The sequence below is a fragment of the Anser brachyrhynchus genome (genome assembly GCF_964034855.1).
Source record: "Anser brachyrhynchus genome assembly, chromosome: 1".
NCBI classification, from domain to species: domain Eukaryota; kingdom Metazoa; phylum Chordata; class Aves; order Anseriformes; family Anatidae; genus Anser; species Anser brachyrhynchus.
Window position 1 is genome coordinate 15,299,766 of NC_137694.1, and position 16,374 is coordinate 15,316,139.

At 37.0% G+C, this 16,374-nt stretch overlaps 1 protein-coding gene across 3 annotated transcripts in view; it reads left to right on the top strand.

The window, feature by feature from the left end:
* PRKAR2B (protein kinase cAMP-dependent type II regulatory subunit beta) overlaps positions 1–16,374 on the top strand; it is an 81,483-nt gene that overhangs the window by 62,253 nt on the left and 2,856 nt on the right. For all 3 annotated transcript variants that reach the window (XM_080582367.1, XM_080582368.1, XM_080582369.1), the window contains 7 exons: positions 107–190; positions 10,477–10,583; positions 11,417–11,570; positions 12,962–13,063; positions 14,230–14,304; positions 15,164–15,229; positions 15,378–15,516. In XM_080582367.1, the coding sequence (XP_080438493.1) occupies positions 107–190; positions 10,477–10,583; positions 11,417–11,570; positions 12,962–13,063; positions 14,230–14,304; positions 15,164–15,229; positions 15,378–15,516 (727 nt within the window). The remainder of the gene's footprint in view (positions 1–106; positions 191–10,476; positions 10,584–11,416; positions 11,571–12,961; positions 13,064–14,229; positions 14,305–15,163; positions 15,230–15,377; positions 15,517–16,374) is intronic.

Here is a 16,374-nt window from a genome sequence, read left to right on the forward strand (position 1 = left end):
TGGAAAAAAAATATTGCGCAAAATACTTAGGTGAATTAGCTTAGCCCTTCAATTAATTGCTGCTGTAAGATAACCACTTTAAAGGTTTTTCTATTCTATCCCTCAGATTATTCACCCTAAAACAGATGATCAAAGAAACAGGCTGCAAGAGGCTTGCAAGGACATTCTTCTTTTTAAGAACCTAGATCCGGTAAGAGATTCTTTATAATGAACAGGGTTTAGCAATGTTGACAGGAATTAATTCTCATGAAGTTTTGAATTGAACCTACGGATTTTACTTTTATAAGCTCATATGTATGCTTTTTTGACCGTTTTGTAATCTCTTGAAGTGTCATTTTGATAACTGTTGTCAGTTTTAGTATATATATATGTCCTGAAGTACGTTAATTTGAATGTATGTATTAATATGATTGTGTTGTATCTTATTTTCTTATTTTAAAACTATTTTGCTTTACATTAATTTATATAAAGTCATTGGTTAATCAGAACTTTTAAATTGTGTCTATTAGTTACTTCCTATCATCCAAAAGTGTACTAAGTGCACCATCAAAACCTAAAATTACACTTTAGCTATAGATGTAACTGAATGAGCAACTTAAGCAATAGACGGAGAAAGGTAATAGCAAGATGTTTACATTATTACTTCACTTAATATAGACACTGTAAAAATGCTACAGATAATTTTCATCTGTGCAGATAATTTCCTTCTATTATCTATAAAAACAATTCTGAGCTTTTAAGAAAGCTTAAATACAGTGAATGAGTGGCCTGGATCAGACAAAGGTGCTCATACTACAAAAATGCACTGGGTTGTTTCAGGGAAAGGTGAGTGTATCAATCAGAACATGCATACTGAGGTTGGGATGACTCACAGCACACCGAATGCTTTCTTGGGAGAATTGATTCAGCGCTGTCAGGGGAGCAGGGGGAATAATTATGTAGAGTTTTAAGCATGAGAATGAAAAGTTTTAAATTTAATTCAAGAGGGAGCTAATGGAAAGACCAGCCTGCAGCTCTGTTTGAAAGCCAGGTGCAGTTACAGAGAATGCAGTTTAATTCGTGCTGCGAGTTCCCAGCTCCTGCTTCTGTCTGCACAAAAGCCAAGCTCTGACCCAGGGTAGCCATCCCCACAGGGGCCCCGAGGAGCAGTGAGCCACAGACCCCATCAGGGCTTTGCAAAGCCGTAGAGTTAGAGCTGTAGGAGGGCATGAAGAGTCCTAACATAGGAAGTCAAATGTGTGCATTCTTGGGACTTCAGGGAACCTGACGTAGGATCTCCTGCTCTCTATTTAATGGGTAGTTAACTAGCTGTTCCACTATACTGGTTTGGGCTAAAATTACCCAAATGTTTGTCCCTTCCATTATTGAATTATTATTATTTATTTATTTTCATAACTTCAGGGACACAAAGAGGTTTGGAGACATCTGCTCTGGATGTGAAATTGGTTTATTTTATATTTTCCTTGTTACTGCTGTGTCCTGGCTTCCACTTGGCTGGACATGTGTTACGTTAGCTTGCCAATGGCATGTTGGCAGATCCCTCCTGTTTAGTCTCCGAGCATTTCTGTCCTACAAGCCCTGTGACCTAACAGATTATCATGTGCTCCTAAAATCTGTTGTGATGCTAATTTGGGGCTACTGCTTTCCTGAGTTTGGTTTTACCCAGTTTCTTGGTAGTATCTGCTTATTATATCGTCCTCTGGATGAGATGTAGTTTATTTTCCAATGTGAACTACATCTTCTGTCTAAATGTTCGCTAGCCACTTGGTCTGCGGGACGGGGATCTATTGGCTTCATACCAGCTATATGGTAATGTTGACATGCATGACATCAAAGCAATATGTAGACGTAGAATATGGAGCTGTTCCAGTGTGGGCACTTCATATGGCTTCTCTAAGGAGTTGTAAGGGATCACCACCCCTGTTGCTGGAGGTGTTCTAAGAACTGTGTTGCTGTACTGATACATTGTCCCCTTGAAGCTTTCTTTTTGCTTCTGAATCAGTTACTTGTAACTGTTCATAGTTCCTGTGGTCAGTTCCAGGTATCCGGCAGAAGACTTCTTAGCTGAGCCCTTCCCTTGTGGAGTTCTGCCTTGAAATCTATTCCTGGGATTTCCCAAGTTTTTTCTTGTTTACTCACCTTTGCTCAGGTTTGTGTCCAGTGGATTATGAACACTTTCTTCTAGTTTAAATCCTTCACAGACAGCATTCTGGGAAGTCAAAGATGATCATTCTTGTAAAGGAATTTTTAATTATAATAACTTTACTCATAAAAGGCATTGGAAAGCTGCTGGGCTCTGAAGATAGCAAGCATATTAAAACGTAGCCTTCTTTAGTCTGGCTTGCTTCTTCTGTTGAGCTAAGATCTGCAGTCCCCAGGGGAGTTCTCCCACTCCTCCTGCTTGTTCTGCTTCTAGGCAGTGACTCAAGAGCTCTGTGACTGTGGTTGCAACAATTTAAATTTTCTTATCCCAGATTTCTTCATCACCTCTGCCTCTCCACCCCACAGCACAAGTGAGTGTAACGCCGGCTGATGAAATTCACTGTCTGGCGTGTTAGCAAAAGAAAAAGCCAAACCTCTTTCATCTTAAAGAGATAGTATCTTCAGCAGCTAAAGCTAAAGTCTCTGGAACAGAAGTCAGGCCATGTATCTATCATCTCACGCTCCCACTGTTTTGTTTTGTTTTGTTTTTATTGCCTTGAACTTCAGCTTCTTCCTGCTATAGTTAAGTGTATGAAAAATGTTGTTGCAGAGGTCAATGAGTAGAGGGGAAGAGAGAATGTAAAGTGCTTAATGGCTTTTCCCTGACGGCCTTTTAGCAAGGTGTCAAACACCATTCCTAGGTAGGGCACCACTCTGAAATGCAGCATAACAGCATGTCCTGAGGCATGATCAGAATTGTGTTCAGTATGTGATGGGAGATGGGGTTCACATTTTGTTAAAAGTTTATCCTACCCTAACGCACTGTATTTTAATGTGAATGAAAAGATAAGATAAGGATATCATAAAAGCAGAAGGAGAAGCTGCAGTAGTTAGGAGGTGACTTACAGTACTGCTCGGCATTTTAATTAAAGAGCCCATTTGAAAAAACAGGAGGCCTCACATAAAAGTAAAAAACAACCACTCGAATGTGAGACAAAATGAGAGAGAGGACACAAAGATAACCTTCAGGCTCTGAGACGGTTTAGGACGTTCTAAACACATAACATTGTCTTAAGCCTGCGTTTACTTGATAGCAGTGTTTAAATATTAGATAGGTGAACTTATGGACAAGTATTTATAAATATAAGTATTTCACATAATGGCTCTGACTGAAAATGCAGCATAGTATAAAGGAGCATTAGTCTCTGGTACAATTCCCTAAGCAGCAATATCTGCTTTAAAGACCAACTCCTATAATTCCTTGTAAAGTTCCTTGAATTATCTTGGAACTTTCTTTAACTTCGTGGGTTGCTGAGGATGTGACTGGTCAGTTAATATCAGTTCGGCAAAGCACTCCTGAGTTAATTCTCTTATATAAAAAACACTTTTTAAAAAAAGTATTTTAGCCTTTTTTTTCACCTTTCTGGGGGCTTAATCTCTTCCCATCTAGTTGGGGTCACTCAATATCCCCTTTAGCTAGCATGTAACAGTACTGAAAAAGTTCCTGGAAGAAGAATATATATTGAAACATGTGCAACAAGATGAGGGAAGGAGGTTTTTCACGGTTCTTCAGCTACTTTTTAGAGAACTCAATCAGGGAAGAATCGAGAAATTCCAGGAGCAGAACTGTGTGGATGAGTGAATTAAACGAGAGAAAGGTGCGTGTCTGTTTCCCTCTCCCCACACTGTCATTCTAGCCTCTGTTAGTTTAACCTATTCCTCTTCTAAACATCTCTTCTGCTCTTCTTACCAGAAAGTCTCTTTCTATCAGACCACATTATTATTTATTGTTTAGTAGTCTTTGTTGTGTGCCACACCATTGCCCAGAAATCCTAGCATTACTTTTGTGATGAGCCCAAGTTGCTGCTACTAGACTTTGTTCCTGTGCATGCACCCCAACAGTTGTTTTATCACTGAGAGGAAGAGCAGCAGCTCATTCACTGGCCAACACAGCCTTCTAGAAGTTATTCTTTCGGTTTTGTCTTTTAAGACGAAACTTGCTGAGGCTGATTAACAACAAGCTATGTGGTTTGTTCGGTATGGGCTAGATATGGCCCATAGGCCAGCAGTTTGGAGAAAAAAAAAAAAGCAACTGATAAATCAACCTATTATCAGAGTAACTGCAAGGCTGAAGGGACTGATACCATTGAAATTGTGCTGTACCCTTGCACTTTAAGTTTGAACCCTTCCTTTAGCAAAAATCCACAAACAGTTTTAGATCTCTTTTGTTTCAGATAAATTTTATTTTGGAGATCTTTGCCCCGCTAAAGCTTGTAGAGAATATTTAAAATATGATCTGACCCTTAAAAGGTAATAAATTATACATATTCTCCACAAATATGCAAGAGCAATTTCTGGGCATATTGCCACTCATTCACCTGGGGAATTATTATAAGAGAGCACAAATAATGATTAATCAATTAGAATTGATTAACGCAGGGGAGGATGAAAGCAAGCATAATGCAGCCATGTTTTATGAATAGTGGAGTCTTACACTTAAGGCCAAAGCATCATTGAAAAGTGCCACTAACGAAAGGTTCTCATAATGTTTTTGGATTCTTTTTTTTTTTTTGGTGAAAAATTAGGACTACAGATGTTGGAGCACTTAAAGTGAATATGTATATATGAGTGAGAGAGCCCAGAATGCCTGAACACGTTAATACTCTGCTTTCCTAGATGGCACAAAACTCTGCAAACTAATGGGTTCCCAAACAAATAGAATTGCCCTTAATCCTCTCTTTTTTCCGTAAGGCAAAATTAACATTCACGTTGTATCTGGTGAACAGGGATTCTCTCCACCTGGCCTATGATCAGTTACTGAAGATGTTCTATAACAGAACTGCCCAGTGTAAGGTGCCTTCATCATAAGGAAACTGCTTGCAACTTGGTATTACCTCTGCTTTTTTTTTTTTTTAAAGCAAACTGCTAAAAAGAGTAAGCCAACTTACTCAGAGGGGCTAGTTACAAAATATAAAAAGTGTACTAAAAATAAATAAATAAAGTAAATACATATAAATAAATAAAGTAAATATAAAAGCCTAACTTGATGGGCATGCATGGGATATGTCAGAGGCAGAATATAACAACTATATATTAATGTGTGTGTTATATATTAAATATAACCATGCAGAAGAAGTTTAGGGTAAATTCTTAAGGAAAATACTGGTTAATACTCAAAAATGTTTATCATACATCTAAATATAAAATAAATTCTTTGATAGTGAAGAAATAAATGCCTTTGATTATTTTTCAAGTAGATATCACACAAGGGAGCTAAATATTTTTAGTTGGGTCAATAGTGCTGCTAACATTTATATCAGAGTTCCAGGGGAGTATATGTACATGGTTTTTGTTCTGCAAAACAAACATGGAGAGCTGGAGACATGTATTCTGTAATTCACTCTTTATCTCCAAGATCCTGGCTTATTGATTTAATGTTGTTTGTTGTTTTTGTTGTTGTTTTTTCTTCTCATGGTTTCCCTGCCTATGTTTCGCTGAATTCTTCTGTCTCTTCTTTTTCTCCCTGTTCTGGTACTCTGTCTGTTTCATTGCATTTGTCGTCCTGATTTTCAGTGATGATCATGTCCGACTTCCCATTTTATCTGCAATGCCTTGATTGATTCAGAACTGGTGGCACTTTCTCAAACAGCAAGAATTTGTATCAGCAATTCAAACATTGATGCTCCTTGGAAGCCTCAGAGTTTAAGAGCTCTTGAATTGAGTGTGGAAAACTTTGTTCTTCTCCCTTTACCAAATAGCTCACAGTAAATCTGTAAGCTGATATTCAGAAGACACACAGCTGGCACAGTGGTAGCAAATGACTTGGTAGTTCGGCAGTTAGAAGCTATTGGCATTTGGAAAGGGCGTGTCGTGGTCGGTCAGCTCTCCAGACTGAATCAGAAGCTCTTTGTCAAGGGCACACTAATGACTGGATGAAGTTTAAGTTGTGCTCAATGTCCATTATCTAACTGATATTTTTTCAAGGAATTGTGTTGAGATGTAATTGTCACATTTGTTTTCTTGACTTAAAAGAAGTTGGGGCTAAAATACTATTTTTGAATAATGTAACATTCATCTGGAGGACAATAGTTACTTTATGTGATACAGAATGAAAGTCAGGAGATGCGGGAGTGATTATTTGTAGTTTTTCACATGATCTGGCAAGAAGGATGGAACCAGACACTGTTGCAGGGGGATTTCCTTAGTAAACCAGTTATCATGGTTTTGTTCTTCTGAGTCTCATGCCATGTCTTGTGTTTGTAACTGATTTCAATAGTCACACAATTTTTTACATTTCAGATATGAAATGACAATACATCAGGCTTACACATGTTATTTTTGCATGGGTGTCACCACAAGCCTAGACTCATAAAGGTACTTGGTACCTAAGTTTCACTTTAGGCACAGTAAAATAATTCCTAACTCTGGGAGATTCATAAAACCTCTGCTTAGGTGCTGTGCTGTTCACAGGCACCACAATAACTACCAGACGTGTTTTTGACATTAAAATTCTGCTTCTATGCTAGAGTCTCATGTAGCCACCATGGGATAAAAGGGAAGAGGGGGCAATTACTTTTTGCTACAGGTGTAGTGTTTAGAGTACTTTTGCACATGAAGACTGTCAGAGAGTGTCAGGCTCCTGCTGAAGTGTTGCTGAAGATCACCTCTGTAACTGCCAGTGAGAAGAGAGAGCTCCCTGGAGCACAGTGAAGAGGACAAACTAACAGAGACTTTACAGCTGGGGCAGCTTGTGCAGATGGGAGCTTGAAGGTGGCCTGGAAACAGTGCATGAAAGACTGTGAGACTGTTAGACTTAGCAATAACAGTGATGATGAGCCACAGGCAGTGCTCCCCCACACCAACTGGACCAGCCAACCGTGACACATCAGAGGTTTCAACCTAGATCCAAAGGTAGGATACAGCCATCTGTGCCTCGGGCTCCTGAGAGTGTCTAGCATCTCTCCTGAAGGCTGAGGGGCGATGTGGGAGACGTGCTGTGGTCAGAGTGCTGAGCTGCCAGGTAAAGGATGCATAGCATCAGGCAGGACAAACAGGAGCTTGACAGGATCTTTGAAAAGTCCACTGCACAGATGAGCATGCCTTTCTACAGCAAATGGAGCCACCAATCTGTTGACCAGACTTGTTCTCACTTGAAGATTCTTACTTACAAGAGATTCAGATCAAGGATGATGCAAAAACCATTAAGACTCATGCTGCTGCTCATCCACGTCGACAATGATACTGCCAACAGTGATGTATCGTACTGACTGGTGCTGGTGAGGGAGCTGATGCTCCTTGACATTCCTCTTTCCGAATGGTTAGGGACCCGAGGGAACGGCATGGAGCTGGGACAGGGGAGGGTCAGGCTGGGTGTTAGGGAAAGGTTCTGCACCCAGAGGGTGGTCGGGCACTGGGACAGGCTCCCCAGGGCAGTGGGCATGGCACTGAGCTGCTGGAGTTCAAGGAGCATTTGGACAGTGCTCTCAGACACACGGTCTGATTTTGGGGTGGTCCTGTGTGGAGCCAGGAGCTGGACTCGATGATCCTTGTGGGTTGCTTTCAACTCAGGCTATTGTATGGTGGTTATGATTTTAAATCCACACCTGAAAGCAAGGATGATTGAGACAGTAACTATGGCTTGTTTATTCACTTGTATAGCAAATTATTTTCTGAAATCATAGAATAATGACACTGTCTTTCTAACAATTGAACTTAATGACTTTTAGACAGAAAGGCAATAACTACTACACCTCAAAAGAAAAAAAAATACCTTTATAAAGAAAATCTTGGTACATGAACTTGGTTTGTATTGTGAATGCATCTTTCAGAAAATCTGATTTCTTACTCAGCCTCTTCATTCTTAAGGAAGTTAAAGTATTTTCTCTTTCACAAAGGAAGGTGTTAAAAGTGTACTTTCATGGCAACAACACAAGATCCCCATAATTTTCTCCAGAATGTTGCTTTTTTGACATTTGCATGCTTCATCGTTCAGAATGCGGCTATTAATCAGGGTATATAAATAAATATTACAGAGAATCAAATTTCATATACTTTAAACTTCAGTTTTGGCACTTCATATTTGTGGAGTACATTGTCCTTAAGAAAAAGAGATACTTTGTAATGTTTGAATAATCTGTATTAAGACAATGAAATTCTAGCAGAAGTCACAGCTCGCACAACATACATGTTCAATACTTCTGTTTTTCTATAAATCTTATTTCTATTAAAATTTTATCATTTCAATAAAGTATCATTCTTTGAATATGGATTACTAGGTTGACACAGCATTACACATAACGGATCTAAACATTTCTATAAAAAATGTCCTGGTTTTATTTTATAAGTTATCTTATAAACCAGAACTGCTTTTAAAAAGTAACGCTTTCAGACTGAGCCATTCTACAGAATGCTGGAATTAATTTTGCATATGATAACAGATCTACTTTTTAATTTTGAAATTACCCGGCTTTATCCTTTCAGAGCAGCTACAGAGAGTGCCAGTAAGCTGAGCCTCAGTTTGGCAGGGAATCAAGAGGATTCACACAGAAGCAAGCTAGGCAAGCAGCTTTTGTGATTCTTATGGTGAGAGCAAGAACCATGTGCCTGGCTTGGCTGTTGCAGTCTGCTCTATCGTTACTCTATGTAGAAATTTTTAGGGTTAGGCCCAGATGTCTTTGAGTTAGTTGCAGTTTACTGAGAAACTTAAAATGTGTGTCGTACTTCAGCAGATAATAAGCAGTTATTTTAGCTCTCAAATGTATTAACTTCAAGTGTTTAGAACAGTTTTTAAAGGGGAGCTGTATTTGTGAATTCTACTGGGCTGTCTAAAAAGTCATAGATTTACCTACCAGAAAAATCATTGGTTTTCGTGAGTTTGGTTCATACTTAGAAAACTGAAAATGTTCTTAGTACCAAGAAAGGTACTAAGTAGAGAGACAGTTAAAAGATTTCTTTCTGTCCTAGGTACACTGCATGATGTCTTACTATAGTTTACCATGATCTATACTGAGAGTAGATGCTGCCCATCTGTTGTTCTTTGTGCCCACACACGATAAATTAATTCTGTAAAGTAAAATTGTATTTGGCTGCTTCCATTTTTAAATAGGATCTGATAATGCAGTGCTACTGGTATTTTTAAAAGCTTTGTGGAAGTGAAGGAATTCAATAGATTAAAGGTGGAATTAATTCCATCTAACCTTATCTATCTAAAACTTAAGTATCTAACTTTGAGGTATAGTAGCTCTCTGTCATTGATGGGAAGAAGGAGGAATCTCTAGAGAATGATTCTGAGATACATGGTATGGTTATCTCTGCCCATAGACTGCAGAAGGGCTCTAACGGACTGACTTAGGCTGGTTCTGTTTGGAAGGTAAATGCCATTTTGCAGTGGTTGGAAATGCTAAAAAGGAACCATTGTAAAATGCATGAGGATCTCAATCTACAGGCTTATCTATATTGTGTTTTTCAGTAGAATCTGTTTGTTCCAGTGCAATACATACTTAATAAGCTACAAAAAGTAGATGATTATTTTGTGCTTGTTCTCAGTGTTTTAAGTATATTGCTGAATAAACTGACAATAAAACGTGATTTATTAAGTTACCTTTTAGGATTCATGTCAATTCCCAGAAGAGTTGCGTTTGTTGTTTTTTTTTTTAACATGAATAATTAAGTTCTAGCAGGTTTACAACATACAAGACAAATTCTATAATTAGTGGTTTGTTTTTGTTAACAGACAGTCATTCAGAAGGTGACATTTTGTTAATCTGTTAACATTTCCCTCTAGACATTCATATTCCATTCAGTTTAATAAAGTATTTTTATAACCATGTGTACATTCCTCCTTCCCAACAAGTCTAGCATTTACTCAACCAAAGTGCTGCAGGTGTTGTATAATTTAGATTTTCAAAATACTTTGCAATCATTCTGAAACTTTAGATTCTATAAAATATTTCTAAAGGCAAAGCCAGGTAAGTGTATTGCTTGCAATAAGGGACAAAAATATGTAATTATGAAAGGTGAAATTCTGTTTCTGTGAAAGGTAAAATCACCTTTGGATCCTCATGAGCAATTTATTTCACAGTCGTGATCTGTGTTGTCATTGGTAGAGATAAGAAAGGAAGATGGGATCTGAACACTGGAAGAAGAAGAAGTTAATTCTAAATAGTAAATGAAAATTATCTTTCTGATTGATCTGCACATTTCTGTAGCATGAACATTTCTATGTCCCTAAGGATTTTCTGCATATTTGGGAGGTGGAGCAGCTACTTAATTTGAAGAGTAAGATTTTGAAAGCAGATGACAATTACTTTTTTTTTTCCATGTTCTTTTAAACAGGAACAGATGTCTCAGGTGTTGGATGCGATGTTTGAAAAGCTGGTTGAAGGAGGGGAACATGTCATTGATCAAGGGGATGATGGTGACAACTTCTACGTCATTGATAGGTGAATGCTGTCTTATAGCACAAAGTATTATGCAAAAAGTCTGCTGAGAAATATCTGTTTCTCTATGTACTTGTACTTGATTCTTACTCATTTGCATGAAAGAAAGAAAATAGAACAAATGTAAAGCAGTAGAACAGTATCTGAGCTTTGGAAAGTGGTGTTTGGAAATCATCCACATGATTTATCAACATGAACTATAGAATACTCAGCACTGAACAAAGCAGTGGCTGAGCATCAGTCAGTGAGGATGGCTTAGTCATGTTTTACGAGATACCAGATTTTGTTGCTTCCCCAAAACAAAAAGCAATATATTTGTTTATATTACACAATCTCTTTATATCAGAATCTTACGTTGCTTTTCATATGTATTCATTGTGTCCTAATCTCTTCTAATTACCTTTCAAATTACTATTTTGAAAGTTAAATGAATTGTATTATTCCTTGAATGGTCATATCATAGCAATATGTTACATTTGTATGTAGTATGGTTAAAACGAAATTAAGAAACATGGATACTGTGTTTGATCTTCATTTTTAATAAATACAATTCTGGTGATCAATAGATCACTGTAAATCTAGTCTGTTTCTACAGTGAGTTGCTGTCAAAACTAGTAACCTTATCCTTCCCTTTAAAGAGGAACTACTTTTATTACTTACTGAAGTGATTGAGATGTTTCTGCAAGGTGCTTAATATAATTCAAGCAAACAAAATTATATTTGCCTGTATTTCAAATGCTTTATTTTTTGAATTTGTGGCATAAAAATATAGTGAGAGTGCTTAGCAAAGAACAGACCTCGATGCTACTCACTGTATCCATTTATTTTATTAACAGAGGGACATACGATATTTATGTAAAATGTGATGGTGTTGGGAGGTGTGTTGGCACCTACGATAACCGAGGAAGTTTTGGTGAGTTGGCCTTAATGTACAATACACCCAGAGCAGCTACAATTATAGCTACCTCTCCTGGTGCCATCTGGGGTTTGGTAAGTGAAATGCTTGTGTAATGTATTATTCATTTGTTTTAAATATATTATATAAATTGCACTGATATGCTACCACAGCATCAAAAAAAAGATTTTAGAAAGTTTTAATATTAAAACTTCTGAGAACTCCTGACACTTTTTCCAGAAACTGCAGAAGCAAACTTGAGGCTCAAGAAAAGAGTTGATTTTTTTTGTTTTTAAAAATGTTGTTTTATTCTATTTTAATGGTAATTTTCCAAATTGCAAAATGTTTTCCCACAACTTGATAGGAAATGCCTTTGCTTTCAGAGTAAAATTCAATTATGAATATTATTTATTTATCAATGTTACAGTATTTGGATCTTTGTCCACAGTAACAGAATGTGCAGAAAGAGTAAAATTTGGTTAGCCATTCTTCAAGAATTGCGTATCAATTTAATGACTGTTCCCAAAACATTATTTTCCCATTGAAGCAAAATGTATATTTATTCATGCAAAATTTCTTTTATTTCTTTTTTAATTTGTATGACTTCTGGGATCATTGCAGAGTTTAGGACACTAAGAGAATAGCTTTAAATTGGACTGGGTTGTGTTGGCCAGCAATACTCACCTGTTGCAGTGAAGACTTATAAAACATTTCACTTTTCTCTCCAGGACATAGTCACATGAAGTTAAGAGAAGAAAACAGCATACATGTAGTTTTCCATCTGTCCATTTCACTTCAATTGCCAAATACCAAGGAATGTCCAGTTGGTTCTTTAGAGCAGCAATGAGTCTTGTTCTCCTGAAAAAGCAGAAAGTGGATTTACTGTGATCTAAGACCCAGATTCATGTATTTTGTTTTCATAAAATAAATTCTTTTTTTACATATCAATGTATGTGGGACTTTGGGATGTTGAAGAAACTTTGTAAATCAAATATTTAAATATTGTGGACTTCTTAAAGACCCAAAATTGTTTGTAAACCATCAAACACTAACTTGTTACACAGAGACTAATAAATACACAATTGACCCCCAAAAGGTTAGATTTTTTTTTCCTGTTTTGAATTAAATGGTTTATATTTGGGATAGCTGTTGTTCACACCACTCCGTGCTCATCATGTAGGCAACCTGTTTAAGCAGATCTGTCTACTGTCTAAAAGTAAACTCTATATGTATGTTCTGCCAAAAGGCAGAGAAGCTTTTCACAACCTGTTTAAGATCAGGAGCTTAATTTTAGGAGCTCTTGAATGACCTCTAGAGGAGTATCTCTTTCTCAAATGACTGTAAGAAGAGTCTAGACAGCTAGTATTATGGCTAAATTGAGTGACTATAATTGGGTAATTTGAACATCTTCAGCCATTTCTAAAGCATTTTCTACCGCACGTATATTTTCTGTTACTAAACTCGCTTCTTCTCTTTGTGTTTACAGGACAGGGTAACGTTCCGAAGAATCATTGTAAAAAATAATGCCAAAAAGAGAAGAATGTATGAAAATTTTATTGAGTCATTGCCATTCCTTAAATCGTTAGAAGTAAGCTTTGTATTGCATTACTTTAATGGCTGTATCAGAGGTACTTGATAAGATTCTGCTTCTGCAGTCGTAAAATACGGAATTAAAATTTTCTCAACAATAACATTTGGCATACTTTTTTGGAAAAAGTATATAAAGACTGTACTTTGAAAGTATTTGCAAAGGCCATACTTTTTTTATTTCTGAATTTTCATGATAAAGAACAGTTGTTAACATTGTATTAAAAATTATATTTTTTTCTACTTTTACCTTCAATTTCTTGAGCTTAATTTTACTTGAGGTTTGTCAATAAAATTAAAAAATGACGTAGGAAATTTCAAAATATTTTCATTTAATGGCTACATTTTTTACATGCATGCTTTTCTGAAATAACTTAGAAAGACTTGGTGTATAGGCTTCTTACAAAAACAGAGGCTCTATCAGAACATCTAGCTGTTAAAACTGTAACATACACTCAGAAATGCTATTCAGTAGCTCTTCCTTTTTTAGTGATTATCAAAACAGGAGAATAAAGATAGGCTGTTCTGTGTAAAGATTCATGGAAAGAAGTATGCCCTTGTGAGGCCCCACCTGGAGTGCTGCATCCAAGCCTGGGGCCTCCAGCACAAGAAAGGTGTGGAGCTGTTAGAGAGAGTCCAGAGGAGGGCCACAAGGTTGATCGAAGGGCTGGAGCACCTCTCCTGTGAAGAAAGGCTGAGGGAGCTGGGGATATTCAGCCTGGAGAAGAGAAGGCTGCGGGGTGACCTTATTACAGCTTTTCAATACTTAAAGGGGGCTTATAAAAAAGATGGAAAACAACTTTTTGCTCAGGCAGATAATGACAGGACAAGGGAGAATGGTTTTAAACTAAAAGAGGGGAGATTTAGATGAGATGTTAGGAGGATATTCTTCACTCTGAGGGCGGTGAGGCCCTGGCACAAGCTGCCCAGAGAAGCTGTGGCTGCCCCCATCCCTGGAGGTGTTCAAGGCCAGGCTGGATGGGGCTTTGGGCAGCCTGGTCTGGTGGGAGGTGTCCCTGCCCATGGCAGGGGGCTGGAATGAGATGATCTTTAAGGTTTCTTCCAACCCCAACCATTCTATGATTCTGTGAAGAATAAAGAGACTTTCTAAGTCCAGTATTGTAATGTTAATCAAATATTTCTCATGTTTTCTTTTTTTAAATGAAGGTATCGGAGCGTTTGAAAGTGGTTGATGTGATTGGCACCAAAGTGTACAAAGATGGGGAACAAATCATTGCTCAGGTACAGTTGTTTGTTTCTTGGTTTAGTTCTTCTCTTCCAAAAGGTAACAATTGCTATACTATTTATAAACAGTACATGGTTTTAAACTATGTTGTTCTTTGTCAAAAGAAACAAAATGAATCTGGCATCTAATCTGATGGCCTTAATCTGGCAGAGGTGATACTATTTCATATGCTAATTTTTTACTTACACAGTACTCTGAAAAACATCCCTTTTTGTTGGTATAAATAAACAAGTCAATATTTTTAATGTTTTTAGAAATTCTAACTACATAAAGGAATGATTATTTACACTAAAGAGTACTGAAGACCTACCTTTTTTTAGCTGTATATGCTCTCAGACATAAAGCTTAATTTTTAGGTAGTCCTGTGTGGAGCCAGGAGTTGGACTCTCTGATTCTTGTGGGTCCCTTTCAACTCGGGATATTCTATGACCCTGTGATCTAGGAAAATCTTTAGGATAAGCAACTGAGATTGTCTCAACCAAAAATATTTATTGGATATCAGATACAGCCCCTACAGGCTTATTTATACTGGAAACTCTGTAAGGGAAATCATTTGGAAGTTATGCAGAGGTGGAGAAACACGAGTAAGGATCCTAAAATCTTTCATAATTTTTTTTTCCCCTGCTTTTTGTATAGGCTGTGTCTTTTCATGGAAAGGACTTGCTATCAGTTCTGTATAGTTGTTTTGATTGTTTTGTGCCTTGAGTGTGGATTTTACATTAAAAGTGGTTTCTTTGGCAGTAGGTATCAAAAAGGTTAACTTCAAGGCACTGGCTGCCAATATTTTAATGTTGCTATGAAACTAAAATTAAATTTCACATTTCATTTACTCACTTTATTTTTTTTCTTCTACAGGGTGACATGGCTGATTCTTTCTTCATTGTGGAATCTGGGGAAGTAAGGATTATAATGACAAGGAAGGTAAAACATCCCTAAAACACATATAATTTTATTTTTTTGAAATCTTGATGCATTCTAAGTGTTACTGTTGTTGTTTATTTTGCTTATACAACTGTTCAGCAAATCTTGCACTCAATCTCTCTCTCTCTTTTTTTACCTGATATTTCAGGGTAAACCAGATGTAGAAGAGAATGGAGCAGTTGAAATAGCTCGATGCTCAAGAGGACAGTATTTTGGAGAACTTGCTCTTGTAACTAACAAACCACGAGCTGCTTCTGCATTTGCTCTTGGCACCGTAAAATGTTTAGGTATTGTTCAATAATATTTTATATCTAATATAAAATTAGATATGATGTATTTGATTGTTTTAATTGTGAACTCCATCTTTCTCCAGCATATAAGATTAAATTACTGTTACCCTCATTTGATTTTTTTAAGCACATCACCTATTACTATGCATTCCTATTTAGTTTATTTATATGCAAAAATTATTTGTAATTAATAATTGGTATTGAACACAAATTCTCCAACATTTTTCTGATTACATGGAAGTAAATTTTGCTTCCAGATAGTGCAGAGAGTATTGCTGCAAACCTTTTATAGTTATCAGAGAAATCTGTCCAACACAGCAGCCAGGTAAAGAATTTCTTTTCAGTATACTATCACCCAAGAAATAACTTTGTGGTAAAACTTCTGTCCCATTTTATCACCATGACTTAAGCTTTAACAAATTCTTTGTCTTAACCAGCTGTTAATTTAATCATTCTGTCACGCTGTAGCCTGCTTATAGATAACTTCTTCTCACCCATTACTTTTCATAGTCTAATGTTTAGTTTCTACATGCCTGCATCCAGTAATGGATGATTGTAAAGACAAATCTGGCTTCCTTGAAATGATGGTTTGATTACCAAGCCAGTAACCAAAAAGTTTCTTTCTTTCTTATGAACTTATTATTTTTTAAAATCCTTCTCTCCAAACACACCCAGATGAACAGGCAATAAAAATTAAAAATCAGAGAGAGAAAAGAATGAGAGGCAGTGGTGAGGAAGAATGTCATCACCCAGCATTGGTGAGTCACTAAGATCTCTGGCACTTCCAGAATGTCAGAGATCTGAACTTTTCTCAGGAGCCAAGAGACTACAGGCCACCAGGTTGGAAGCTAATTG